This window comes from Hesperophylax consimilis, chromosome 6, assembly GCF_061612785.1.
Source record: "Hesperophylax consimilis isolate HC1 chromosome 6, BYU_Hcon_1.0, whole genome shotgun sequence".
NCBI lineage: Eukaryota > Metazoa > Arthropoda > Insecta > Trichoptera > Limnephilidae > Hesperophylax > Hesperophylax consimilis.
Genome location: NC_142841.1, coordinates 22,806,950 through 22,834,075, shown reverse-complemented (window position 1 = coordinate 22,834,075; position 27,126 = coordinate 22,806,950). Strand labels below are relative to the sequence as shown.

General features: G+C 34.8%; 3 protein-coding genes across 3 annotated transcripts; 2 read left to right on the top strand and 1 right to left on the bottom strand.

Moving 5' to 3' along the window:
• Positions 1-1,015: 1,015 nt before the first annotated feature.
• Positions 1,016-15,324, top strand: LOC149423085 (ATP-dependent DNA helicase DDX11). The gene is made up of 14 exons (XM_089632847.1): positions 1,016-1,246; positions 1,338-1,461; positions 4,029-4,375; positions 4,774-4,940; positions 6,056-6,290; positions 7,162-7,429; positions 8,609-8,925; positions 11,248-11,433; positions 11,522-11,728; positions 11,967-12,155; positions 12,245-12,348; positions 13,281-13,444; positions 13,799-13,899; positions 14,268-15,324. Exons 1-14 carry the CDS (start codon positions 1,118-1,120, stop codon positions 14,349-14,351), a joined length of 2,622 nt encoding a protein of 873 aa, XP_089488973.1. The 5' UTR covers positions 1,016-1,117; the 3' UTR covers positions 14,352-15,324.
• Positions 15,325-19,786: 4,462 nt separating this feature from the next.
• LOC149423084 (NAD-dependent protein deacylase-like) lies at positions 19,787-24,922 on the bottom strand. The gene is made up of 4 exons (XM_089632844.1): positions 24,534-24,922; positions 23,691-23,888; positions 23,035-23,194; positions 19,787-21,465 (listed from the first exon to the last, which is right to left on the bottom strand). The coding sequence occupies exons 1-4, from the start codon at positions 24,870-24,872 to the stop codon at positions 21,260-21,262; spliced, it is 903 nt and encodes a 300-aa protein (XP_089488970.1). The 5' UTR covers positions 24,873-24,922; the 3' UTR covers positions 19,787-21,259.
• Positions 24,923-24,985: 63 nt separating this feature from the next.
• LOC149423083 (MICOS complex subunit MIC13 homolog QIL1-like) lies at positions 24,986-26,838 on the top strand. Its single transcript, XM_089632845.1, has 3 exons — positions 24,986-25,139; positions 25,340-25,496; positions 26,485-26,838. Exons 1-3 carry the CDS (start codon positions 25,132-25,134, stop codon positions 26,698-26,700), a joined length of 381 nt encoding a protein of 126 aa, XP_089488971.1. The 5' UTR covers positions 24,986-25,131; the 3' UTR covers positions 26,701-26,838.
• Positions 26,839-27,126: the final 288 nt, after the last annotated feature.

Below are 27,126 nucleotides of genomic sequence, written 5' to 3'. Positions count from 1 at the left end.
GGTTCCGCTGGATGTTATAGCAAAATAATCTTTAATCTAAAGTAAAGAGTGCCACAGACAAAAAAAAACTCGATGCTTACCTTGCAGATTTTTATGGGTTATGTCTCAATGTTGTGAAGTCAAAATGTTAGTACTAATAGCGATTCAGACGTTTAAATTTTTGTTTTTAAATTTTTGTTGAACGTCAAGATTTCTAACTAAAAACTCGATCAACTTTGTTAAAAGATGGTTAGACTTGTCAATAGTGTTGAGTTGATCAACTAAAATAGAATCGTCTGAACCTGCTAATAGGAAATAGAATATTATTATAGTAGTTTAAGAATAGTTATACACTAGATATAAAATGTTTTATAGCTTAGCAAAATATACTAGATTATTATTGTCATTTCTTGTTGTATCTTATCCATGTTTTTTTTTTCTTTCTGTACTTGTTTCTATTGTTGTTTGTTCTACTTAACGTGTCATTATTTTAATTTTTAATTTTTATGCTGTATTGAATGTGAAACTTATATTTGATATCAAAATACCGTTGTAAAATTGTTCCTACTACCTCCTACATATGAATTGTAAGTTCCTTCTGTCCTAAAATGAGTTCTATTACTCATCGGGATTGCTCTAGCAAGAAATAAACACAATAAAAAAAAATAAAAAATTATTATTACAATCGAAATTTTTACAGTTCTAATGGCAACTTATGTAGGTCAGAAGTACAATTCGTATTCTCGCAAGTTACAAGACGGTGATTTTTTAAAATAATAAATAACCTTATATTGTCCACTGAACCCATTAGTATAGTAGTAGAATAATCTCAAGAGCTGTTTGTTTTCCTCAGAGACTTTCCGTATTTTAAATACTTGCCAGTTGTGAAATAAAATCATTAAAACAGTACTTCAACTTCTTATATTTAATGAATCGCCTATTTCAAGAAGAAGAAGATTTGTTTTGGCGGGTATATTTACATTATCAAAACAAAACGTCAAAGTAGGTTTATTTATGCGTCAAAGTTAGTGGCAGTGAGTGGTTGATTTATGCTCAAAAGCTTGCTGGAGCTCGGGAATAATTCAAAAGTTGTCAAAGTCGAAAGCTCAAAAATTTGGAAGTAGTTAAGAATTCCAAAATGGAAACTCCTGCTGAATTTCGTTTCCCTTTTCTCCAGCCTTACGATATACAGAAAGATTTCATGAAAGTGTTGTACAATTCCTTAGATGCCGGCAAACTGGGAATATTTGAAAGTCCAACTGGCACTGTATGTTCTATCAGCAAAAGTTTTTTTTATACCTATACACAATTTTTAGATGGCTTACATTTTCAACTAAATAATATTATTTATATTTCAGGGAAAATCTCTTAGCTTATGTTGTGGTGCTCTAAAGTGGCTGCAGGATTTTGAAGCAACCGAGTTATCTTCATTAACAAATCGAATTGAACTACTAAAGTTGTCCTCTCAATCAAGCGATCCAGGTATGCCCTCCAATCTATCAACTCAAATACACTTTTTGGTAATTTTTGGATAGGGCCTGACACGCTTATTACGAATATTTTTTAGAAAAAAACTTTATATTCGCCTTAATTACTATAAAAGAAAACTTTTTGCATTTCGGGCGGCGGAAAATTATGAATTTAAATTTTCAATTGCGTTAACCAAAATTCACTTCGCGAATCGATGCGGCGGCAATCAGCTGCCATTAGGTACGTCACTGTTATGTTGGTATCCCTGATACATTGCGTAGATACGACTATGGCTAACTTCGTGGAAGACAAATGGATTTGTATCACAAACCATGTTACACAAACCTAGCGTAGCCGGTAAACTAGTTGAAAACTGGGATGTTTTTCTTGCCTTGACGCGAGCAGGCGTTATTAAGGGGCACTTTCCTTTGTATCACAAACCATGTTACACAAACCTAGGTATCCCACGAAGATAGCAACGGTCGTATTTAGCTCTTGTTAATGCATCAGTGATACCAACATAACAGTGCGTTCCTAATGTCGCCACATCGATTCGCGGAGTGAATTTTGGTTTTACGCAATTGAAAATCAAAATGCATAATTTTCCGCCGCCCGAAATGCAAAAAGTTTTCTTTTATTGTAATTAAGGCGAATATAAAGTTTTTTTCTAAAAATTATTCGTAATAAGCGTGTCAGGCCCTATCCAAAATTTACACACTTTTTTGATAAACTTTTAGGATTGCTGGCCACGTTTAATACGAAGATTGTTTTTGAAAAAACACTTTGATTCAACTTAATTACTATAAAAACTAACTATTTACACCAGGGGGAATGGAAAATATTGCATTTTAAATTACAATTACGTGAAATGAACTTTTGATTTTGTATGTGACGACCGTCATGTTGATGTTTTACCGTAGACATTCAAATTGATAGAACAGCCAATCAGGGAAAGGTAAACAAACCGTGAGGTGGTGTGACCGTCTCCCTTTCTGTGATTTGTTAATAAATGAATCTGGCAACTCGCATTATAATAATCACTATTTAGCCCTCGAAAATAGAATCTGCTTACCAATTCACTGTCCTATTTACAATGGCGCGCTAATTGCTGGCTGTGCAAAAAAACTTAACTACAAATCCTCAATATTCATAAAGTAAAAAGTTTAAGCTTGTTTTCAAAATTGAATATTTTATTACACACTTTTAAAAATATAATTTACCCATCTCACTCATTTTTAGCATCTCTACACCAGGCAGTTCAGTTAAAAACGAACATTCAGATCCTGCGCAGAAAATTCCCACAATGTACTGTGCTGCAACCCGTTGCCTTACTTTAGCGAACTTTAGTTTTCTGCGCAGGGTCTGGTTATTTCAATGTGCGCTCTTCGGCAATCAACTTAAAACTGATGTAGTTTATTCAAAATACTCCAACTGTCCTGGTGCCAAAAATATAGTCACATGCTTTGCCTCTAGCTCGTCGAAATGATACCCAGATTTTTTATTTTTTTTAATGATAAACTATTGTTTATAAGACTGTTTTTTTATGCATGGCAGAAAGGATAACAAATCATTATCCATACAAATATCTGACATATCCATACAAATCCCTTTCTATCTATCTTTCAAATCCCACATATCTGACATTGTGTCTCCCGCACAAACAAAATGCTTGGATTTGTTCTTCGCAATGCGAGATCATTTACTAATGGAATTGCAATACGGAGAACATATGAAGCACTTGTCCGCAGCATCCTGGAATACAGCTCCATTATTTGGGCCCCTTCTGAACAAAACCATATCTTAGAAATAGAAAAAGTACAAAAAAGGTTTATGCGTTACCTCTATATGAGGGAATATACATATGTACTATCCATTCCTGTATCCATCCTTGTTCTTAACAGGAATGCTCGATTTCAATACATTAAATACTGGAGGGAGATCCCATGCACTCTTATATGCTCCGAAAGCGAGGACTTCTGCCTATCAGAACGCGCCAAAAACAGAGCAACTCAACTGCTTAACGATTCTGCATTAGCCATCGACATTTTCAATGTCACCTACAGACAATTCAGTAACTATCTTTTAACACATGTCACAAAATAGTAAAACTGCCTCTGTAAACTTTTTAATTTGTAATCTTCTCCATGATATATTGGTGTATAACCGTTTTATGGAGAACATGAAAAAAAAAAAAAATCGAAAATATCTCCCGAGTAAAAGTCAGTCAGTATGCTTATCGTCCCTCCATTGGTGGTTATCTGAATACTAGCGATGCGGTCATCTCCACACAGTATTACGGAAGCCTGCAGCTTGTGTATGATGCATTATTTTCATTTCACGAGAGGTAGGTACTGTTTGACTTTTAATCTTCAACCCTTTGAACCCTAAGCTCCTTATCCTCATAAGTAAGTCCCCCTCCCCCCAAAAGATTAAGTTGAATAAAAGTGTTATTATATAAAAAAAACTTTGTATTAAGCGTGGTCACCAATCCTAAAAGTTTACTACTTTTTTCCAATCTCAAAGTCAAAAATCTTGAGGAAAGATAATATATAATTTCTGTATTAAAATAATATTTTTAGATGCTGATGATTGGTTAACTGCTGAGTATGAAAAAATCAAACAATCAGCAGAACTGAATACTCTCAAAAAGAAAGTAGAAAGTATAACTAAATATAATGAAAAAATTAATAACCTGAGATCTAGGAAAAGGGTGGAAAAAGAGAACAAGAGAAATAAATGGCTCAATCAAAAGAAAGACCATTTAAAAGAAGATGACCTTTTTGAGAGTAAAGAAGAAGAAATCAAATCCATTGATGATGTGTCTTGCGATGACCTTGATCTGCTTTTGGATGAAATTACACCTGATATTGATGATGAACCTGATGATGCAGAAATAGAAGAAGATTTGGAAAGTGATGGCATGAAGGTAGTCTAATAATATAAAATTATAAAGCTTAAAATTAAATGGAATGTTGTTCCTTTTTTGAGTGGTTAGTAGAAACCATTTGAAGGAAAAATTTTAGTTCATTCATGCAAAATCCACCAACCTTGAAACACGGTGTGGAGATATCTATAGCAATTTGTAACTACTCAGTCTGGTCTCCGCTCTTACGCTGTCGAGCTACCGACTTCACCGTCCATCTCCACTTCTACAATATTGACCATCGATCTGGAGAATTCGCCACCGATAACGTCCACCAACCGCATCGAACATCGATTTGAAGTCATTGCATCAACTTCACTGATTTCAATAACCACTGTGATATTACACACCATCTTTCAATCGTCTCTTACTACCATTTCCATAATATTCTTTTGTTATAGATATTCTTTTGCAGTCGAACTCACTCTCAACTTTCTCAGTTTGTGAATGAAATAAAACGAACAGAGTATTCCTCCGAGGTTAGGGTTGTCTCTCTGGCATCCAGACAGCAGTACTGTATCCACCCCAATGTTCAGAAACTAAAAAGTTCTCATCTTATTAACGAGAGGTAGGTACTGTTTGACTTTTAATCTTCAACCCTTTGAACCCTAAGCTCCTTACCCTCATAAGCAAGTCCCCCTCCCCCCAAAAGATATCCCTTTTCTCATGCTTCTGGTGGAGGAGTTTGGTGAGGCAAAATTTTAACCCTTTGAACCCTGAGCTCATTATCTTCATATGCAAGTCCCCATCCACCCAAAAGATATCTCTTCTCTCACGGTGAAGCGATTTGGTGAAGCATAAGTAACCTTCATTTGTCGGCCGATATTTATATTAGGTAATGAGGGCCATAGGGTAGTGAGAGATTTGTTCTAACGAGATTGTAATATTTAAATCCTTAAACAGTACTTGAAAAAACTGGATTTGTTTTACCAGTATTACAATGGAAAGTGCTCCGAACAACTAGCGTCAAAATCCATCCAGCATGTCATTTGTACACTGTTGCATTTGCCAAAATGTGTTAAAGAGTCATTCTTATACACACAGAATTGCCTTCCATAGATTTAAATAGAAACCAATGTTGCCACTGACTTAATACCTTTTGGTTCTAACCTGTTTAGCATGCGCTCTGTTTTTCTTATTACACTTGCCTAACATTGTATATCGCTATCCCATTTGAACATCGTGATGATGATAAAACACAGTTCTGTATTTGAAATTTAAGGCCCAGTTGGCCAGACTTTTGGACCATGAAGCACGCCCACATCGCATTTCTTGTGTTCTTTTTTCTATGCCATAACCTGTTATATTATAAAACTAAGAGTAGTGCAGGCTTTATCAATATTGTTCGTAATAATCTATTATTTAACCATTGAAGAAGAAGATAATACTAATAAATCTAGACGAAACATGAAACAGAACAAGATGCAGAAAATATAAAGATAACAGTTGCTACTGGGAATCGAACTCAGGATCTCCGTCTTACCAGGACAGCGCCTCTATTCGAGATACAAAAAGATAGCTGCCGAAAATATGGAGAAAAACAATCCCTTGTCTTGTTCTGTTTCATGTTTCATTTAGATGTATTCGTATTATCTTCTTCCTCAATGATTAAATTTCATATTGATGGCTATAACCTTAAACAGTTAATCCAATAAAATTAAATGTGTTATTTATTCATTTCAGATGTTTAGATCTGCAGAAAGGCAAAAAAGGAAAAACTACCAAAGTTGATGAAGGTAAAGTTACCAAAAAATCAAAGTGTAGTTCTGGCTGCCAATTCTATAACCAGACCAATATAGAACTGCTAAGAGATGAGGCATTGATTGAAATAAAGGACGTGGAGGATCTAGTATCAGCTGGTAAAGAAATACAAGCCTGTCCTTATTACAGTGCTAGAGCAGCCGTTAAATTTGCCCAGGTAAATATTATAATTAATTCTTAATATTTTTCACATATCAATCCCTTAGAATAACAAGGTTTCATCTGACATGGCAATGTTATATGATAATCTCTAAAGTAGCTCTCTCTAGAGCCCATTATGCAGGGCCGGCTCTGTGCAGGCGCATTTGGAGCAGTCCGCTCCGAACACTCACTTGTCAATGAACCAAGGCGCTGATAAAACCTAATACAGTGCCGTTAAGGTTTTCACTAGCGCCATTCGCTGTTTGGCTCAGGGCCGGACCTGCTATTATTGCATGATATTGCTGTGTCAGATGTAACCTTGCTTTTCCAAAGGTTCGATATCTGTATGCTAAGCTAAAGTGCTAAGCCCAGATGAAGCCATGCAAGAAAATTGTTTGGACATCTTACGACCATGAGCTCTACCAGCTGTTCTAAGAGTCATCAGTAAGAAGATTTGTAAAACTGGAATTAGCAACGATGAAAAATAAAACAGATTACCAAAGAGGCTTTACAATAAGACGGACGTAGAAGTGTTGAAAAGCATTAACTTAGTGGACTGGATAGTGTGGAAACCAACACAGCAATAAAAAAAACCTCAGGAATCTGTCTTCGTCTTCTTCTGGTGCTCTCTCCTTTCGGAGGTTGTATGTATGTCTACTTGAAATTAGTTAAAGACATTTACTATTTATTTATTAAAGAAAGGCAAACATTCCCAGGCAATGAATAACCTGACAATATTTGAAAAGCTCCTACCACCATCATGATTAGCTAAAAATGTTTGTGCAATGTGCGATGCTAGAACTGGCAGAGGAACTGAACCCACGATACATGGGTGGAAACCCAATGCATTTATCAACTCAGCTAGTAACCGATTTATTATGTTCCAGGTGGTTGTGCTACCCTACCAAACCCTCCTCCATGAATCCACTAGAAAAGCCTCGGGAATCAATCTCAAAAACAACATTATAATAATTGATGAGGCCCATAATCTCCTGGACACCATAGAGCACATTCATGGGGCGGAGGTGTCCGGTTTCCAACTCCAGATTGCTTCAGATAAACTGAAAAATTACAGAGATAAATACAGCTCAAGATTCGCAGCTAAAAATTTGCTTTATTTAAACCAGCTCATATTTGTGGTTGGGAAAATTTTAGGTAGGTTTCCCTTCTCTATAATATCCTTAAGGGTATTTGATAGACAGAATGGTGTGATTTGAATCTAAAATGGCTAAAATTACCTTTCATATGACATTCTCTGACATATAATATGATAAAATTCTGATGCACAATAAAACCCACATTAACAACTTCGATGCACAGCTTATCGCATTAATATACAATTAAATAAATATTTTGGACAATACTAGGTAACGTGTACCCAGCGTTTCTCGGGCTCGTATAAATGGTTTAGTGTAAAGTTTTGAGGTTGTGAGGCCTTTTTAAGATATACAATTCCGTAGTATATTAGTTTTATAATAAGGTTAGCAATGTAAGCACCTGAAAATATTTTTTTTACGAATTGATTAAAAAACATCAAGTTTTCTCTACTTTCTATAAATATATGTATATATAAACCTTCCGGAAGAAATTCTCTAAATTATAGTAAAAACCCTATCAAAATCCGTTGCATAGTTTAAAAGAACTAAGCGCAAAAACAAACTGACGTGAATATAATATAACAATAGCGACGTTGTTTTATACTATTGAAAGTGGTGACTTAGGTGACTTATCAGGGGGTTCATGGGGTGAGGTTTGTCTAGGTCTAGAGAATGCTTGAGGGAGACCTTTTGACTTCTCCAGCCGGACTCTCTCTCGACCCATCTTCTTGCACCGCAGAGGGAGGGATGGATCCATTTGTCACTCCTGGACTCATTGACCCCCAGATTCCGTCCACCCCTCTTACCTATTTCTTTCCCAAATCTTCTTTTCCTAAAAAAAATCCTCCATACAGCATCCCCAAAGATGACATAGCCCTGTGTGGAGCTAATGTAAAAAAAAATTAAATACATGCTTCCTTTGGTATCAAAATTTCAATAACCGCTCAACATTTCTCTGATTCTTACACTCCACCAAAGGATGGAGCCGAAATATACACTGCCTGATTTTTGGCCTCTACAAATGTAAAATACCACGTAAAGCCTAGGTAATAGATCGAGAAAGGACTTAAATCTTTGCAATCATCTAAGAAGGCTAGAAAACCTATGTAGTTTTAACAAAACATCTGTAAATTTGCAAAATTATGATATTATCACATCCTTGTAGTTACATAATAATATCATAGTTTTTTTGGGGTTTTTCTTATTTGACTTTTTAAAATTTTTTTTCTAATTCTAGGTGTACTTAAATGCCAATCAAAAAATGATCAAACAGCGACAGAAGAGCGACGGATCTTTACATTACAGGAGTTTGTATTGACTGCCGAAATAGACAATTATAATCTCAGGCCATTGTTGAGTTTTTGCAACCAATCCAAGCTTGTGCAGAAACTTAATGGATTTTCTGAAAGATACCCATTTGCTCATGAGAAGGTCGACAAGAAGGCTACGGACAAAAAGCATCTGCAATCGTTTCTCGTTAAAATAGCTGATGAAAATAAAGGGAAGAAAAAGAAAACTTTGGAAGTGCCTACTCAAGAAGAAACACCCATACCGGTAAGTTTTTTATCAGTCTAATTAGTACTCGTAGTGTGCTGATGAATCCACCGTTCCACCATTCGCCTGTAGCTCACTGCACTTGCCCAGGTTTAATTGTATTTTGTAACAGAACGGCTTACTAAAATATTTTGTTGTTCGCCTGACGAAGAAATAAAGTATCATAATATTATTCTAGACGCTCTTTGAACTTTTATATTTGTGAAAGTGAACAAATATTTCCGGATTTCAAAGCCATAGTATTTACAGGACAGCCACAAACAATTTTAACGCTTTATGGAAAATATAATAAAACCAAAATATTTTCGTATTTCTTTACTATATTTTTTGTTAAAACATTAGAGAGAAAAAACATTTCAGGGCGATACTGAGGGTATCTACTACAACCAGGCGCAAATAATAATGTATCTGCTACTTATTATTGTAGTTAAATTACGTGTGAAATATTTTTTATTCTATTTGAATACCGAATACTTGCGCACGCCGCGATTTGAACCCACAACCTTTGGTTTGCTAGTCGAGAGCCTTACCTCTCGACCATGCAGGCCGTTAAAATAATTCACATCATGAATAAAAATTAAAAGATAACCGTATTATTTTTATGGTACGAACTTTTGTGTGGCAACCCTACATTTATTTATCATAGGCGTTCACTTTAGTGCACGTGTTTCTTTATTGCGGTAAAACTCATTTGTAAAAGTGTCCAACTGAATACTGTAACAATATAAGTATTTGATTTAGGAAAAGAGCTGAACTTTTTTGGATTTGGAATTTACAATAATGTGTTTTACTGCTGCTAGTAATTTGCACGCTAACGTAAAAAGGACCATTTCATCCCTGGCACACTAAGGAGTGTGCCGTGTGTGGTTGCAGGAGATGGAAAGGATGACATTCTAAGAGTTAATAGCTAAATAGCTAAATATTATTAATAATTTAAAATATATATTGTGCTTCCGATTTTTTGTCCGGGTTAAATCTTCCCCATAGGAAAAACTAAAACCTTCCACACGCTTTTCCACAAATGATTATATAGTCAATCAACATTATGCAAGTGCATTATATAAGCAAAATAAATACAAAACAATACAAGAACAACACGTCAACTCACCAGAGATCAAATGGGAAAATAATTCACCGACTCCAGATATTTTCATATCAGAGGGTTCATCTTTATATATAAATTTTTTGATAGATCTAATACGCCTAAATTTTTAATGACAGAGCTAGGTACAATGCCAGTAGCCGAAATAACAAATGGTAATATTTTTATATTTTGAGAATGCCAAATTCTTTTTATCTCATTTCCTAGATCAGTGTATTTTCTCATTTTTTCATTAACAGATTTTTTCATTACAGGAATTTTGAATAGCAACATTATTTAATTTAATTTAATTTTTTATACTCTTATTATTAAGTTCTCCGAGTATTTTTATTATTTTGGCAACTGTTTCAGCTTTCAAAGCCGATTATTTTAAATTATAAAAATTTTAATAATTATCAATCTGATTATTTTTAATTATTAAAAAAAAATATGGGATTCTATTAATTAAACACAATAATCATTTTTAACATTTACACTTTTTAATGTGTTCTGCTGTTTTACCTACGAGTTTTGAAGCTGCCTCTAGTGTGAAGCCCCTTAAACACTGAAAAAACTTTTTAAAGAATAAATGGGCCATCCGTTTGACAGATTGATCCATCTTGGGAATGGTTGGATGACAGGTGGGAATACTGTGTTTGTTATACCAGTAGATCAATGAAAGATGCTCTGAAGAACCATTGAAGTCATTAATCCCGCCAGCACTTGTGCACAGCCGGGAAATAGCAGTCAATAGCCTGCCCAGGCCCATCAGTTGTACACGGTTGACTTTTGCCAATGATATTGGATTGTTTTTACGACTCAAGAGTACGGCTGTTGATTTGCTAGATTGTGTGTTTCCCACCTCCTACAAAATGGATCTCTTTAAAACCTAAGATTACTCCTTCATCTCCACACATATACAACATATTGACATATTCCATACGGTGACCGGATAAATCATCAAAATGATAATTCATCACATTTTTAAAAAGTTATTATAAAGTCATGGAAAATGATGAAACAAAAACTTTATTAACTGGTTTAGGTAGGTTAGGTTATTAAAATTTTTTTTTCATCGTTTCTAATGACTTTATCTTACTTTTTAAAGATGTATTGAATTGTCACTGTGTTGAGTTATCATGGAACCAATTCACACACCCCCAAATACATATGACTTTGGCCTTGAGAGAAACCTCAGTTGTTGATTTAAAGTAATCTTTTTTATTTTTCAAATATTTCAGGAAAAATATGTATCAGTGGGAAGCGTAATCCAATCGGTTAATGGATTCCTCGAACAGTTGACTAGCAGCTACACAGATGGCAGGATATCCACCTACAAAGCGAAAACTTGGGAAGTTGGCTTTCACAAATTCATTTTACTCAATCCTGCGGCGCGATTCACGGACATAATTAAAGAAGCGAAATCTGTAAGTATAAGTGCATATTCATTCAATTCTAACTACTGAAAGAATTAGTTATTATTTTCAATCCTTTTTTTTAAATATTTATTTGCAGATAATCCTCGCAGGAGGAACCATGCAGCCATTTTCAGAATTCCGTGATCAACTTTTCCTCTCTGCCGGAGCCACAGAAGACAGAATAATAGAATTCTCATGTGGACATGTTATTCCCCCAGAAAACATACTGCCTGTCTGCCTATCAGAGGGACCATCGGGCAAGAGGATGAATTTCTCGTATGAAATGAGGAATTCAAATGAAATGGTAGATAAAACACTTATTCAAAAAAAATAATTACTTTTCTCTCTTTAAGTTAAGGAAACATTAACCTTTGGAACACCAGACCCTTTCCGATTATGTATTGCTTTTTCTTTACTATTTTCAGTCAACTTACAACCTCCCTCTTTCAGTTCCATATCTCATTGCCATATATCAGAGTTGTTATCAGAATATTGGTGGAATTCAAGAATGATCTAAAATCATCTTTAATATTATTTTACAGCTGAACGAACTGGGTAGAATTCTGCAAAACGTTTGTAATGTTGTACCTGGGGGGATTGTGTGTTTCTTTCCCTCCTATGACTATGAAAAAAGAGTCTTCAATCACATGCAGTCTTCGGGGGTACTAGACAAAATAGGATTAAAGAAAAAGGTGTTCAGAGAGCCAAAAACAACGGGACAAGTTGATCAGGTAACCTTTTTCGTTTAATCGAAAATTTAAATAGTCGAAATTTTTTATTTTTTCATGCTGCTAATTTTTTAAATATGATTTTGTTGCAGGTCTTGGGAGACTATAGCAAAATAATTAAATCCAAAAACGAATTCACCGGAGCGCTTATGCTTAGTGTTGTTGGAGGAAAGCTAAGTGAAGGTCTCAACTTCAGGTTTACAAAAAAATAATATTATTTAGGTTTTTTTTTACATGTTTGGTAACTAGATCTGACTAGCCGGGTACTTCCCAGCCTTCCTCTATCCCATCTCCTTCCCTTCCCCACTCCCTTCAGCCTAACAACATACGTGAGTGAAAAATATTATGGCTTAAAAAATATGTTCATATAGATCAACATACTCCGATTCTGAATACATATAAGTTTTATTATATACAGGGTGTTACAGCACGTCCCCTAAGAATTTTAACCAGCGATTCCTGAGCATATTTGTACTAAAAAATGTATTTGTTTTTTTGCTGTCTGATGATATTTTTATTCCGTTAAAAACTTAAAATAATATTTTTTCATCACACATCACAACCGAGTAGTTGGATACAGTCTAGCGCGTCACGTGATGTGCACGCCGTCTCGTTCCAGCAGCACGGTAACAAGGAGAGAGGGCCAGTGGAAGCGGTGGTTAAAATATGTGGGGATTCAACTGAGTACAACATTAAGTCAAATAATAAATTTAATATAAGGCATATACTTTTTTATAAAGAAGCTATATTCTCTGCTCCTTTTGTTTAGTGAAAACATCTATAACCATCTTGTTAATACATGTATGGCCACTGAACAAAATGTATAGTACCATTGCCCAAAATTCGATATATTAATTCATTTTTCCAGAAAACTCCCTTGTTTCGCTTTAAAATTCTAAACCTCCAGATTTGGGGACTTCTTTCCTGATATAGCATCACTGTGAGACAATGCTTTACGATAACTAATCACTGATCTCATAATACATAACATTTTGTAACATGTATCGAAGCTGTGAGCGGAACATTGGCTGAAAAAGAGTAGATGTTAAATTAAAGACACAAAATTCTTTTGACTATTATTCCGCCATCCAATATCACAGTTTAACCTATAATTAATAATGTTTTCAGTGATGACCTGGGAAGATGTGTGATGGTAGTGGGGATGCCCTACCCAAACATTAAATCTGTAGAGCTGCAAGAGAAGATAAAGTACCTGAATGAGAATGTTTCTCTCACTGCTGGCAATACACACTATGAGAATTTATGCCTCAAAGCCGTTAACCAGTGCATAGGCGAGTTCATTATGTATTTACTAATTACATAATATTATATTATTTACATTCATAAATCCTATTTTACAAGGCAAGACTCAAACCTAGCTTTTGGACATGCGTAAATCATTCACCACCAAAATTTTCAATAAACATAAATCAGAAAATCTGTTTTTCTAAAACTCGTAAACCATGAAGCCAGCATAAAATTTGCACAGTTTTTTCTGTCTAAAATTTTTAGGTCAACAGTTTTCATCGTACAACATCATTTCCATTGTGACTTATAGAGCTTACTACATATTATGAAGAAGGAAATGCACCGATGGTTATAAAATTTTTATATTATTTTATGTTTTTAATATTATAATATTTCAGGAAGAGCAGTAAGACATGCCAATGACTATGCCACTGTTATACTCATAGATGAAAGATATTCCAGGGAGAAAGTTAGCAACTCACTTCCTAAATGGATTCAGGTATTTTTTTAATATAATCTTTTCCATACCATTGATGGTATGTATATCCATTTGAGCGATTTTTGGCATACCATGGCAAGTTTGCAAAAACGTTTTGAGCAATAGCTTGCCACAATGTGCGAAATTTACAGATCCTAAAAATATGGCATATACGGTGAAATCTAGCTAGATTCATTGGCTTTAAATCGCAGTAAGCAGTATCAATGTTTCCATATTAATTCTTAGAGGAATGGTATTAATTAAATAATTTCGTAAATCTACACATACACATATATGGCACCAATCGCTAAGTGGATATTTTAATTAAAAACATTTTTCCTAAAGTTTAATAATTTTATTAATTTTAAATAATTCTTTCATATTTACAGAGATCACTAATGACCAATGCCAAATTTGGAACTATGTTTGGGTCCATAGCAAAGTTTTTCTCAAAACATAAAACTCAGTCTTGAAATGGATATTGCAGCAGTGGCACTATTATATTAACTGTGGAAATATTCTAATAGTGTAATGAACAGTGGTAGAATATAAGAACCATGAGGTGATTTTTCACAAAACCAGCGCTATACAAGTTATCTGAAACACAACAAAACTTCAAAAAAATATGATGCACTGAAGAAATTATAAATGAGCTGAGTGATCGGCAATTCCGAGCAAAAATTTTTATTATAAATGATATTCTTGAATGTAAATTTCCCAGATCCTGTACAACGAAAGCTACACGATGCGGAAGAATGCTTAAGCGAATATAAAAAGTTCTCTGGCTAAACATAAATTTCTAAGTATAAGAGGACAACTTCTCGAATGCATCAAATCTTTTCGCATTGAGAGAGTTCAAATTGGCAATCAACTGTCAACCGAGTGAAATTTGACCGGCGGTGTCCCTCAAGGATCAGTTCTGTGTCCGGTTCTGTTTATTTTGTATCACAAATATGCATATCATAATAAAATCAGACTCCAGCTGTTTCACAGATAATACAAAATCCATTGCCAATCCATACATGTATAAACTCATGACCAACTGCAAAACAACTTAAATGAAAAGAATTGGCTTCTAAAACTCAATATAGAAAAATTCACCATCCTACATATTGGAAAATCTAACCCTAAGCTTACATACAAACTTAATGGAACATCTCTAAAAGCAGTGATGTTACAAGCCCCAGGAGTTACCCTATCACAAGACTTGAAATGGGAAAATGAATTGAAACTCTACTTTCTATAAATATAATATGCTTGTGTTATACATATAATCCTTCCGGAAGAAATTCTCTAAATGATAGTGAAAATCCGTTGCGTAGTTTAGAAGAACTAAGTGCACAAACAGACAGACGCGGATAGCGACTTTATTTTAGTATAATAGAGATTAAACATCGGTTTTACTAAAAAAAAAGTGGTGAAAATTTTATTCAATTGATAAACGACTGTGTACAGTGGCGGCCAGCTAATATGTGCTCCCGAGCGCCGAACAACCAACAAGATTTCCGACATGGCTAATCACAATACGAAACTCGGTTCGGTTATAATATCTCATTCAAAAGGTACCTACTTATTAAGCGCGCTTAACTTGCAGACCGACTTTGACTTGTGCCTATGTTCGTAGCAGTTCGTTTTCGATTGCGATCCAAAATTTAACTGCTTTGTCGCATATTCTGTGGAACAGTCGAAAGCGTGGGTCCATACCATTACATACTATTCTTTGCAAATAATACCATATCAAGAACGGCGTTCGGAGTTTTACCACCACATCAGAAGGAACGGTTTATTCAGTAGAAAGTTAAACTAAAACGCGTATGTTTGATATTATTGTCGATATCGTTGTTTCAATTTACCATCTGCTATTTTTCAGCGAATGTTACGCTTCTTCGATACAAGCATACAGGATAAAACTTGTCATTAAGAGATGAGTGATGGTCAGATTACTTATTATCAGTTCAGTCAGTACTCGCCGTTGCCAGGCATTGTCTCTTGAATTTAAAACTTTTCTTACTCTGAGAAAGTTTTGAAGTTTAATTGCAGGTTATATCGATCTTGTATATCAATTATTAATAAGGCATATCAATTGCATGTTATACTAATTTATGATTACTTTTGTGTTTGTTCAACGTATAAATTAAGAATGAGTTTGAATGTGGAATACATTAAGAATAATAGGTCGAGTTTTGAAAACAAAGTGATAATAAAAAATGCCGGTCCACCTAAAACCTGAACTGATAATAAAATAAGAGTGCAAATCTGGATCGAAGGAGTTTACTCGATCATTTAACAAAACAATGTTATAACAAAGCTTGTAGCTCTGTGCATGTGATCAATTGAATAGTTTATTTTGTTTTACGTGTTTAATTTACGATGTTGATTCAGTTTGGACAATCAGCGGTGTTACTGATGTAACTCACCTTTCTGAAAAAATCAAAAAACATAATTCTTATCATTTACATTTACAAAAAGTTTTGAGCTTAAAGGTTTTAGGAAAAGTTGACATCAGAATGCAATTGGATTCAGGCTACCGTGCCTAAGGTAAACACCATAATGAGCTATTTAATAAAAATCGATACAGGTCAAATTTCCCAGAACATGATTTCAATGTGACGCTTAAAACGTATGACTTCCTAAATAAAGTTCAGTACCTAAAAGGTAAACTCTGTGCAATTTACGCCCGCGACGATTTTTCAAAAGCTAACGGCGCTTTATCAATTTTACAACTTTTTTATAGTACTTGTTTATTAGAAGACTTTCCCGAGACTGTGAAATTACTAAAACTTTTGTGCACCATTCGTGACCTTTGGAATGACCTCAGTTGAAAGCTAAAGATGTTTCTCAACGTTAAAAAGAATAAAATCTTTTAACACGTTGAGCCAGGACAGACTGAACGCACTATCAGTGTTAAGCATTGATAGAGGTCTTTGCTAAACAAAATGAACAGAGAATAGAACTTCTTTATAAATAGGTATGTACCTTTATTTAATTTATTTTATGACTTAATGTTGTAATCCGGTGAACCCCCACATATTTTGACCACCGGCCGCCACTGACTGTGTATGTGAAAACTTTACTAATACAGAAACTGACATAAAGGTTTTTTAAATGTGCTATATATTTCTTCTTTTTGAAGATGTTTTAAAAGCAAATACCATTTTAAGAAGCTAGATAGAATTACCCTTTAGATTTTTGTATTTGAAATAGACTTTGACATTTATAAATTGGAATATTTTAATTTGAAACCTAAAAAAAGTTCATATGTAATTTCTCCAGAATAGCTAGTTATATTCAGAGAAATGATTTTTTAAACTTAAGGATACTGGCGTTTTTTTTTCAGATCTGGTCACTAAACACAGCTAAAGCCCTAAATTCGGGCATATGTTTCATTCGGTGACCGGATAACTCATCAAAATGACAATTCAACATGCCTATAAAAAGTTTAATAGGTTAAATATGTAACTATTTAACCTAATTTTTTTTCATCACTTTTAATGACTTTATATCACCTTTAAAGGTGTGTTGAATTGTCATTTTGAGGAGTTCTCATGGAACTGTTTCATTCAGGTGAAGAGGTTAAGGAACTAAAATTACCAACATTAATAGAAAGAAGAGAAACGGGTGATTTGATTAAAGACTTTATAAAATTTATCTGTACATTATAGTTACCCTGATATTCAAGACATCTTCACCACCAACACAAATTTCATGGACACTCACCAAAAATGAAACACCTTTTGCATCCAATCCTAAGAAACGCTTCCTCAAAAAAAAGGGAAGTGGAAGCATCGAACAAACTTCTACAACACTTGTCATTGTCGCTATAAATATTAATCAATTTAACCCTTCAGGTTGTAAAATATTTTTACCTACAAGTCCCAACAACACGGTGTTTTTCAGAATGCTTCTGAGATATCTAAAATGTGCTACATAATTCTTATTTTGAAGTTATCGTAAAAAGAAATACCATTTTAGAAACTAGATATAATTATCTTTGAAAAGTTTGTATTTGAAATGAACATTGGTATTTCCGAAAATATAAATTTTAGTATCGAACACGAAAATTTTAACAAAAAACTTCCATAATTTAGAATTTTTTTTAGAAAACACGTTCCCTTTGTGTAGGGAATAATAACAAAACTGTCTCTTCAATTTTTATGCCGTTTATACAATAAAAATATTTTTTTAACTTTTATCTGTCAATGAGAAAATCTCGCTAATTTGTAATCATACACTTTGACATTTTTTTGGATTTTATCCATCTAATCATGTAAAATATTTGAGACAAACTGTCACTAATAATTATTTATATTTCCAACGACGAACAAATCACATATCTACGCATTATAGAAAAAAAAAGATAAAATACTTTTATAATGTGTATGGACAGATCTGTCCTTTAATGGAATATGCTGTTTGTGGCTAGCAATGTCCTTCCGAGGCTTGAACGGTTAAAGCTCGATTGAATTCTCATTTGGAGAGAGGAAAGGATTGACTATGTACTGTGAAATTAGACATTTCATAAATAAACCACTCAATACATGTATTAATTATAATAATAACCAGAGATGTGCTTTATTTCAAATAAATCCATTTCAAATGGAAATGCAAAATGGGTATTTTCCATTTTGCATTTTAAATGCTTTTCTAAAAACCATTTTGCATTTTGCATTTTAAATGCTTTTCTCAATGCATTTTCCATTTTAAATGCTTTTTTGCAACATTCTTCCTACTATCTCCACTCATATTTTTTTCATAAGCCCCAAATATCAGTCGGTCCTCAACCTCGCTATGAGAGATAATTTACATTTGTCAAGTTGCTCCCTGGCAATTGAGTGATACCATTACAAAAAATACTGATTCAAATTAGACCGGTCGGTGGCCGAGTTGACATCGCGCTTGGGTCCCACTCGGGCGTAGTGTGTTCAATTCCTCGGCCGGCTAAGTCCTCCATCACAACACAAGCAACATTTTCAGCTTACTGTGGTGGTAGTAGGAGATTTTCAAATATTGTCAGGTTATTCGTAACCCGGGAATGTTTGTCTTTCTTTTTAAAAAAAGAAAAAAAAAATAAAAAATACTGAACATGGGGCCATGACGCTGTAATATTAAATGTTAGATAGCAGTTTCTATGTTTTTACGTTGGCAACATTATAGTCCAAGCTATGACCGTAAAAATCCCATCCCATAGGCCACATGAACCAAATTAGTACTGGGCTTTAACCCCAAATAAGATTAGTTAAAAGAACACATTCAACCAGATTTCGGCCCGGGAGGAGTCCTGGAAAGCGACGACTTCCGGTGACATTTTTGGGATGAAAATATCTGACGTGCCACATTACCAAAACTAACGGCAAAAGTTGATTGCAAATTTGTTATGAAAAAAAAAATCGTTCGGCTAACTTTTGTGTGGAAAGAAGTACCTAACAAATGACATTGTAGGTATCCTCCAGATGCGGCAAAATATCTCATCGGCCACACGAATGAAATCGATGTCAGAATTTAGATAAAAATTCCCTGTTTACGAATATGTCGTTCGGCGAATGCATTTTTTTAACTAATCTTATTTGAGTTGTTTGGTATCAAAACTGGTCAGATCCAAAATTAAAAAAAAATAAACTAAGTATTGAACTGTGTTCATTATTAACAAAAGAACAGTTCTTATTTTTCAAAAGCAGTCATATCCGCATATTTTGTAAGAGAAACCGGTTTAAAAAGCGGCTGTGGTATGAAAAATAGTCAAATCCAGCACTTGTTTTGGTGTTTCCTGAAAATTCACCTAAAGTGGAGTTGACCAGTTTTGATACCAATGGTCACATTTGGGGTTAAAGCCCAGTACTAATTTGGTTCATGTGGCCTATGGGATGGGATTTTTACGGTCATCGCTTGGACTATTAGTCCCGAGCAAATTTTTTGTGGTTTCATAAGCTGTAGTCGTGGTGTTTTTGGATTTACCATAATGTAATATGTTTGTTCTACATTGATGTCCATTATTAAATGACAAAATTGTTTAAAAATTCTATAATTATTTTAATTGTTTGACCTGAGAAACCATTTTGCATTTTCAATGCATTTTGAAAATTTTGCATTTTGCATTTGAAATGCTTTTCTAAAAACCATTTTGCATTTTGCATTTTCAAATGGAAAAGTTTTGACCCATTTCCATTTTGCATTTCAAATGGTTTTGGGTATCCATTTTGCACATCTCTGATAATAACAGAGAGTGGTAGACACTCTCTGTATCGCCGTGGTGAAAAATCAACATTCAGAATGGAAAATTTGCTTGAAATCATCATCATCAAATTGTTTTAATCATTTTAACATAATATATGCCTCTAGATTAACCCTACAAAGTGCAAATATTATGCAGCATTCCAATGTAATCTTTGCATGCCGATTACAGTCCAATCAATAATAATTTGCAATATACAATGTGAATACAATAATCAAACATAAAATGATATAATTGAAACAAGTATCACTTAATAATGGATATTTTATTTATACATTTGTAACAACTTAAACCTTTTCAGTATTTTTATGACTATATTAACATGTGGATAAACCATAGATTTTTTTATAAAAACACATTATTTTATGTATCACAATTTTTGTTTTAATTTAAATGATAATTATTTAATGTGAAATATAAGTTTAAAAAATTATACAAACTTAACCGTTCCAAAAAATAGTACATATTATAATATTTATGTATTATCAACGCTGGATAGACTAAACAGTGTAAGTTTCATTTCGAATACTTTGTACTAAAGCAAGTGAAAGTTTTATTTTAGGCTAGTTTCACATTGGTGACTCAGCTGCGTACCTTGTTTTGTATGTAAATTGCAGGGCTACGATGTATGTGACTGAATCGCACTACTAAGGCGCCAATGTGAAATTACTTATAATCTTAATAACACATTCTTTGCCAGTGTTGCTCCACACAAATATAGTCTTTCCAGAGTTGAAATCATAGCAAAAATGTGAAATATTATGTTTGAGAATTACATTTTTGATAAGATTCACTTTCAGTATTTGTAGCTTATTTGTCTAAAATTTTATTAATAAATAGGTAGGTACTTCTTAAATAATAATATATTTTACATAAATAATATTAGTGTGTTTTTCCTATGCTTATTTATTTACATAAAGCTAATATGGATAAATTATGTATTGCTACTACTCGTCTCTGAGAACTTCTTTATCCTTCTCTATGCGGCTGTCGCATGTATCAGCAGCTATCTCTGTATGCAATGTCACAAATGTGATCCAAGAATTTTCACTAAAATACGTCATACACTGTGTCAAAATGTGTCGCGTAATGGGATATAGATTGCGTTGAAAAGGTCAGCATTGTTAAGTTCAGTGTTTAGTAAATAGGTTTTCATATATCCAGGACTTTGGGAACTGTTTCTCCGCACTTGCCTTCGAAGTAGTAGCCAAAGTTTTCAGTGGCCGAGGTGGCCTCTATGTTAAACTCCGCAACAGGTATGCCCCTAGAAGCGGCCTGAGGGGCAAACATGGCGGCGGGGTACACCACAGACGAGGTGCCGATGATGAGACAAACGTCACACTCGCTCAATGCTGCATCTGCAAAAATAAAGGACAATTAAATTGATTTGTGCTGACTTTTTTAGGAAAACTAAAGGAAAATGGATAAATTGACATAGCAGCTACTGGTAACAATGGCCTTTTAAACGCAATCTATCTCATCAAGCAGCACATTTTGGCACAATGTGGTAACAATGGCCTTTTAAACGCAATCTATCTCATCAAGCAGCACAATGTGGTAACAATGGCTTTTTAAACGCAATCTATCTCATCAAGCAGCACATTTTGGCACAATGTGGTAACAATGGCCTTTTAAACGCAATCTATCTCATCAAGCAGCACATTTTGGCACAATGTATGTATTATGTATAATGAAACTTAAAAGTGACATCAGAGATGTTGTCGAGGCGATGGTTTCTGGATCTCTGAGGAATTGTGCAATTTGTCCGCCTTTTCGGCAGAGCGATGAACGCGCCGTTGTTGCACAACGTGCTAGCGGACGAAATTGCCTGAGTCCCCTGACTGTTTCCTCAATCCGCCTGCCCGGGTCATATTTTATTTTCAGATATTTTGTGAGTTTGCACAAATAGACATTTACATATAGATATTTTAAAGGGAAGCTTTGCATAAATTTCGATTTTGTGCAAACGGCGAGTTTTGTAAAGGAAACTGCGTTTGCACAAATTCAAACTTCATGCAAGTCATCCATGTTTTTGTACAAATTTTGAACATTTAGGTATTTTAATTATAAGAGGGTATTTGGGGGGTCAAGCCTTTGTTTTTTGTCTATAATGATGACTGCTTGACCCCGTGGTTTTATTTATTAATCAATTTTTACAGTTTATACAAGTTTAGAGAAGGAATTTGTTGCATAAATTCGAAGATGCGCAGAGGTAAGTTTGTAAAGGAACTACCTCTGCATAAATTCAAATTTATGCAAATTAATTTAAAGTCGGTCGAGGTACAACGTCCGGTACAATTCGCATACGGGGTTAGCCGCCAACGAATCACATAATTTTGCAATGCAGTCCCTGGAATTTCCATCAAGGCCTGGTTAGGGGTCGTTTTAAGGAAAATAAACCTGCGTCTTGAACAAACCCATATGATAGAGGGAAGGAACAAAAAATCTGAAAAATTATACCAAAAATGAAAGGTAATATGTAAACCAAATACGTACGAATAGAGACACTTCCTCCAACTTCTGACATTTCCCATACTTTATGATGGCAATATGCTACACTGGGACATCCTAGCGGCGAGAGTTCTGCGGGTTGGTTTTCTTTCATACATTTTAAAGTATTTTCGTTATTTTACGTTAATAAATTCTGGATTTAGTTATTTTAAAAAATATATCAGGTAACTCCTACATACTGCCTTTTGCACATCTTGTTGTACATTTTTTAATCAATATTGATCAAAATACAAATTAGAAAGCGCAAAACTTTGCCACCGAGTGCTATATAAATTCAATTATTTGCCGCCATTGACTGGAAGGAATATCAACATAATACAGAAACGCCTATAGTGGCTAGTGTTGAGTAAATACTGCCACTTTTACTTACCTGCTCGGCGTGTTATTATTGTTTTAGGGTATTTGATAAAACTTACGTGCTCGGTCTATGATGTCACCTTCCAAGTTTTCTCCAAACCAAACGATATGGGGTCTGAGCAATCCCCCGCAATCGAGTACTTTGCATCGCGGGAGTAATTCCAGTGGAATATCCGAGGAGACGGCATTTGCGTCGGGGGCCCCCTTGTCTCGCAGGGCCTGCACATCAAGTTATCTCTTAGGTTAAGATGGCCCTAGGTATTCTGTTAAGGCTACAATGGAAGAGTGTAGCAAAAATAAAGGTCATTCATTAATTTGATGACTTTCCCCAGGAAAAATACATACATTTCAATAAAAAATTAATTAAATTTGTATTGTATTAACACTTTGATGTCTGCACATACTTGCTCCATGTGCTAGCTAAATCGAAAGTGCTGCCATCTATAATATTCGATGAGAACTATTAAATAAAATAGAAATGGGAAAGCAACGAAGAAGGAAAGAGCATACATTATTGTGAATTCACATAATGGTGATCAGGGCTGGTCCTTCAGGCGCAATTGGAGCAGTCCGCTCCGGACGCCAACTTGCCTAGGCACTGATAATACAGCACCCTTGAGGTATTTACAAGCGCCGTTAGGCTCACGGCCGATGCTGATAGATAGATATTAAAATAAAATACAAAGATCATTCTTATATTATTAATTGTACATACCTCGCAAATAGGACTATCATTATTAACTTCAATATTCTTGCATTTGGTGCACCTAGTTTTGTAGAGATTGCCATGGAGCTCTACAATGTTTTGTGAGCCAGCTCTGGCGTGTAAATTGTCAATATTCTGTGTAACAATGGTAACACCCCTTCCTTCCCTGAGAGACTTCTTCTCAAACTCTGCCACAGCAATATGTCCCTAAAATATAACATTTAGAGGTTTATAGATGCAGGTAATGTCTAGTCAATGTGGTGATGTAATGCACAATGATATAAGATAAAGGTATGTGTGAACAAAACGTGAAAGACACTGTGAAGACGGTGTATATAAATATGACCGATGATCTTCACAGAGTGTTTTTGATGTACCTATGTATGAAAACCTTCAGTAGTCAACATTACAAGTATACGTAAGTAAAGCGGGCCACAGATAGCTGTGTACGAAGGCCATGATTGACAGAAAAGCTATGTGGCTTGATACAGTGATATGGTCACACATCGCTAGCTGAGCTACGCCAGGAAAACGCCCATTTTCGGGATGCTTTATCAAAAAAAAACAAACTCTTTAAAGGAAAAGGCGTGTGCGGGGAGAGAAACGTGCATAACATGACCGCTATGGGCCCCGCAAGTTTCACTCTGCCGCTGCAGCCCATGCGTGTACCTACGACGTTACATACCCACGCAGCTGTGCGTGTGGCCCGCTGTGCTGATGTGTATTGCAGCTCATAGTGAACGAAGCTAAAGCTATGTGTGAAATGTAGCTGTATGTGGCCCGCCTAAGAACCCCAGATACATAGATATACCACTCACAATAATACAAAGGATTAACAATCTTTACACTTACAGGATTAGGTTGAGCTTGCCTAGCGAATTCCCTTCTGTAATGGTAAAATTCCCAAACCAAGCTGGGATTCGCTTTGAAAGCTTGAGGGGTAGCCAAATTGGTGGCGACATATTTACGCCAGTACCCTCCCTCGCCCCTGAACGTCGGAATACCAGACTCAGCTGACATGCCAGCTCCCGAAAGGATCAGGACGTTTTTCGACTCCTTCAGAATACTCCGAAACTTGGCCATGTCACTTGAAGGGCGAGAGTCCGACATGATTTTAATCCTGCTTTTCAGTAATAACGCTGACTTAGACTCCAGCAGATTGCCGAACGTTCCAATAAACACAGCTGACATTGAAAATAAATTATTTACACTTTGTTATTATTAAATACCGTAAAATTAACGTAGTTTGGCGCTGCTCGCAATACTATTTTCTCGTGAAATGTCAAAAATCAGGGCTACCAATTTCCATATTACATAATTTTTCAAACACGGCTAGATCATTTTTGCAAAGAATTTTGCAGAAAATGTTTTAGATTATTTCTATAGATAACAGTGAATATTTTCGATTCCTCATTTATTTAAACGAACGATTTTACATTGATTTGCAACAATGTTTAAGTAAGTAAATATAAAAACATCATAGATTATGAACTGTCAAAATCTTAACCTCCATTATGTATTTTGTTTTATATTTATTTATTAAATGAAGCGACATTGTTAGTATTCATCTAGTTTGACGATCTTTCAATGTACTAATCACAACACGGACTTCTGCTTTTTATTTTGAAACTGTTGTGATAAATTATTTTTTGTTTTAGATTTGCAGTCAAGGGTGGGTTGGCCGCAGGAGCCATTTATTACACAGCAGACCAGGGAGTGTGGAAGGACAGTGAAACTACAGCAGAGCTCTACAACACAATCAAAACAAATGTGTGTCCGTACGTCAAAGATGCAACTGACCAACTTCCCTTTTCGGTACGCTTGTATTATTGTCAATACTTCAGTTTATTCTTATTATCATTTTGACAAATTTATATGGCTATGTTATGTCTACTAACTGCTTCAAGATTATTCTAATGCAATCAGCCTACAGTGTAATATTGTGTTTAAGTATCCCCTTATTATTTTTGCCTTTTTTTAACTCAATGAATAGTTTTTTTTCATTGTAAAGTACCCACTCTTTCAATATTTTACATAAATTAATAAATAAATTGGCCTTCATATTGTACCTCTGGGGAACAGCATCTCAAGAAAGCAAAATGTCTATTTTTTCCCATTAACTCTCGGAGCACCGATACAAAATGTTCTCTGTCCGCCAGCTGTTTCTATTTTCATGATAACTTATTTGTTTTTTGCAAAACGGTGTCTTTATAAATTGTTAACGTGAATGTTAAAAAAATTTTGCACATATATACTCTTTACAGGTGCCACAACTTGTGTCACCTTCCTGGGGTATATAAGGAGCAGTTCAAGTCAAATGTAGGTCATTCACTATCCGAACGTTGAAGAGGACACATGTGAATAATTAGTGCTATAAAACAACCCCTTAAAATGGACACCACTGCTGATGAAGCCGCTCAAGCGATGGCACTACCGCAATCAGGAATGCGACAGTATGATGTTGCTCGGCAACCAAACTAAGCAGTTTTGCCATTCAACGGTTTTTCCAACAATTTTTACGAGACCAGTGGCTTCATCCGGAAGTGTGGATCAGGGCGACGACGCTGAACGTCCGAAAGAGACGATCGCTTTACTGTCTCATAAGATTTTGCCATAGGTGCAATTTTTTGTGACGCCGAGTGTATTTTCAGCTAACATTATGAGTTACTAATCGTTGATACAACAATATAGCTATCGAAGTAAAGTTAGCTGTGGGTCTCCTAGTTTAAGTGCATGTAACGTATGTTATATATCATTTATTTGAACTTCTAGTGAACATAAAATTCCTCTTTCATCATTTCAGCTGCCAGATTTACCAAACTCTAGTGAATTCTCACACATAGGAAGGGTGTACTGGAATAGCGGAGTGAAGAATACCTTCGCCTTTATCGTGGATTCTCCGGAATATGTGACCAAGTGGTGCAAGTCGGCATACGAATCTGTAGAATCCTTCGCAAACACGCCCCCTGCAGCCCCCGCACCCGCTGCTACCGAGCCAACTAAAGAAACTAAAAAATGAATAGATTGAATTAATAAAAATATTCTAAAAATTTATATTGTTTATTCATGTTATTGTTTTGTACCCCTATTTCTATGTTTGTAGTTGCAAAAGTATTTGATTAAAATTTATTATTTTCATTAGTGCTTTGGTATTTCTGTTATTTAATTATTGCTTCTCTTGTGAAATACAATGAATCTTATTGAAGATGGTAGTATTTTTTATTAATATTACTTTATGGGTTGAAAATGAGCCGTAGTACAATTTTATAAGACGTATCCTGCTAGGCATACTTAATTGTAGAATAAGCACTGTAAATAATATAAGAATGGATTATCTTTGCTGGACATGTTTTAACACCGTATAAAGGTGTTAAAACGTGGTTAAAGATACTGAACAATTTGTGATATATGAAACATTGTTCACTTGTCAGAAGTAACTGATTAA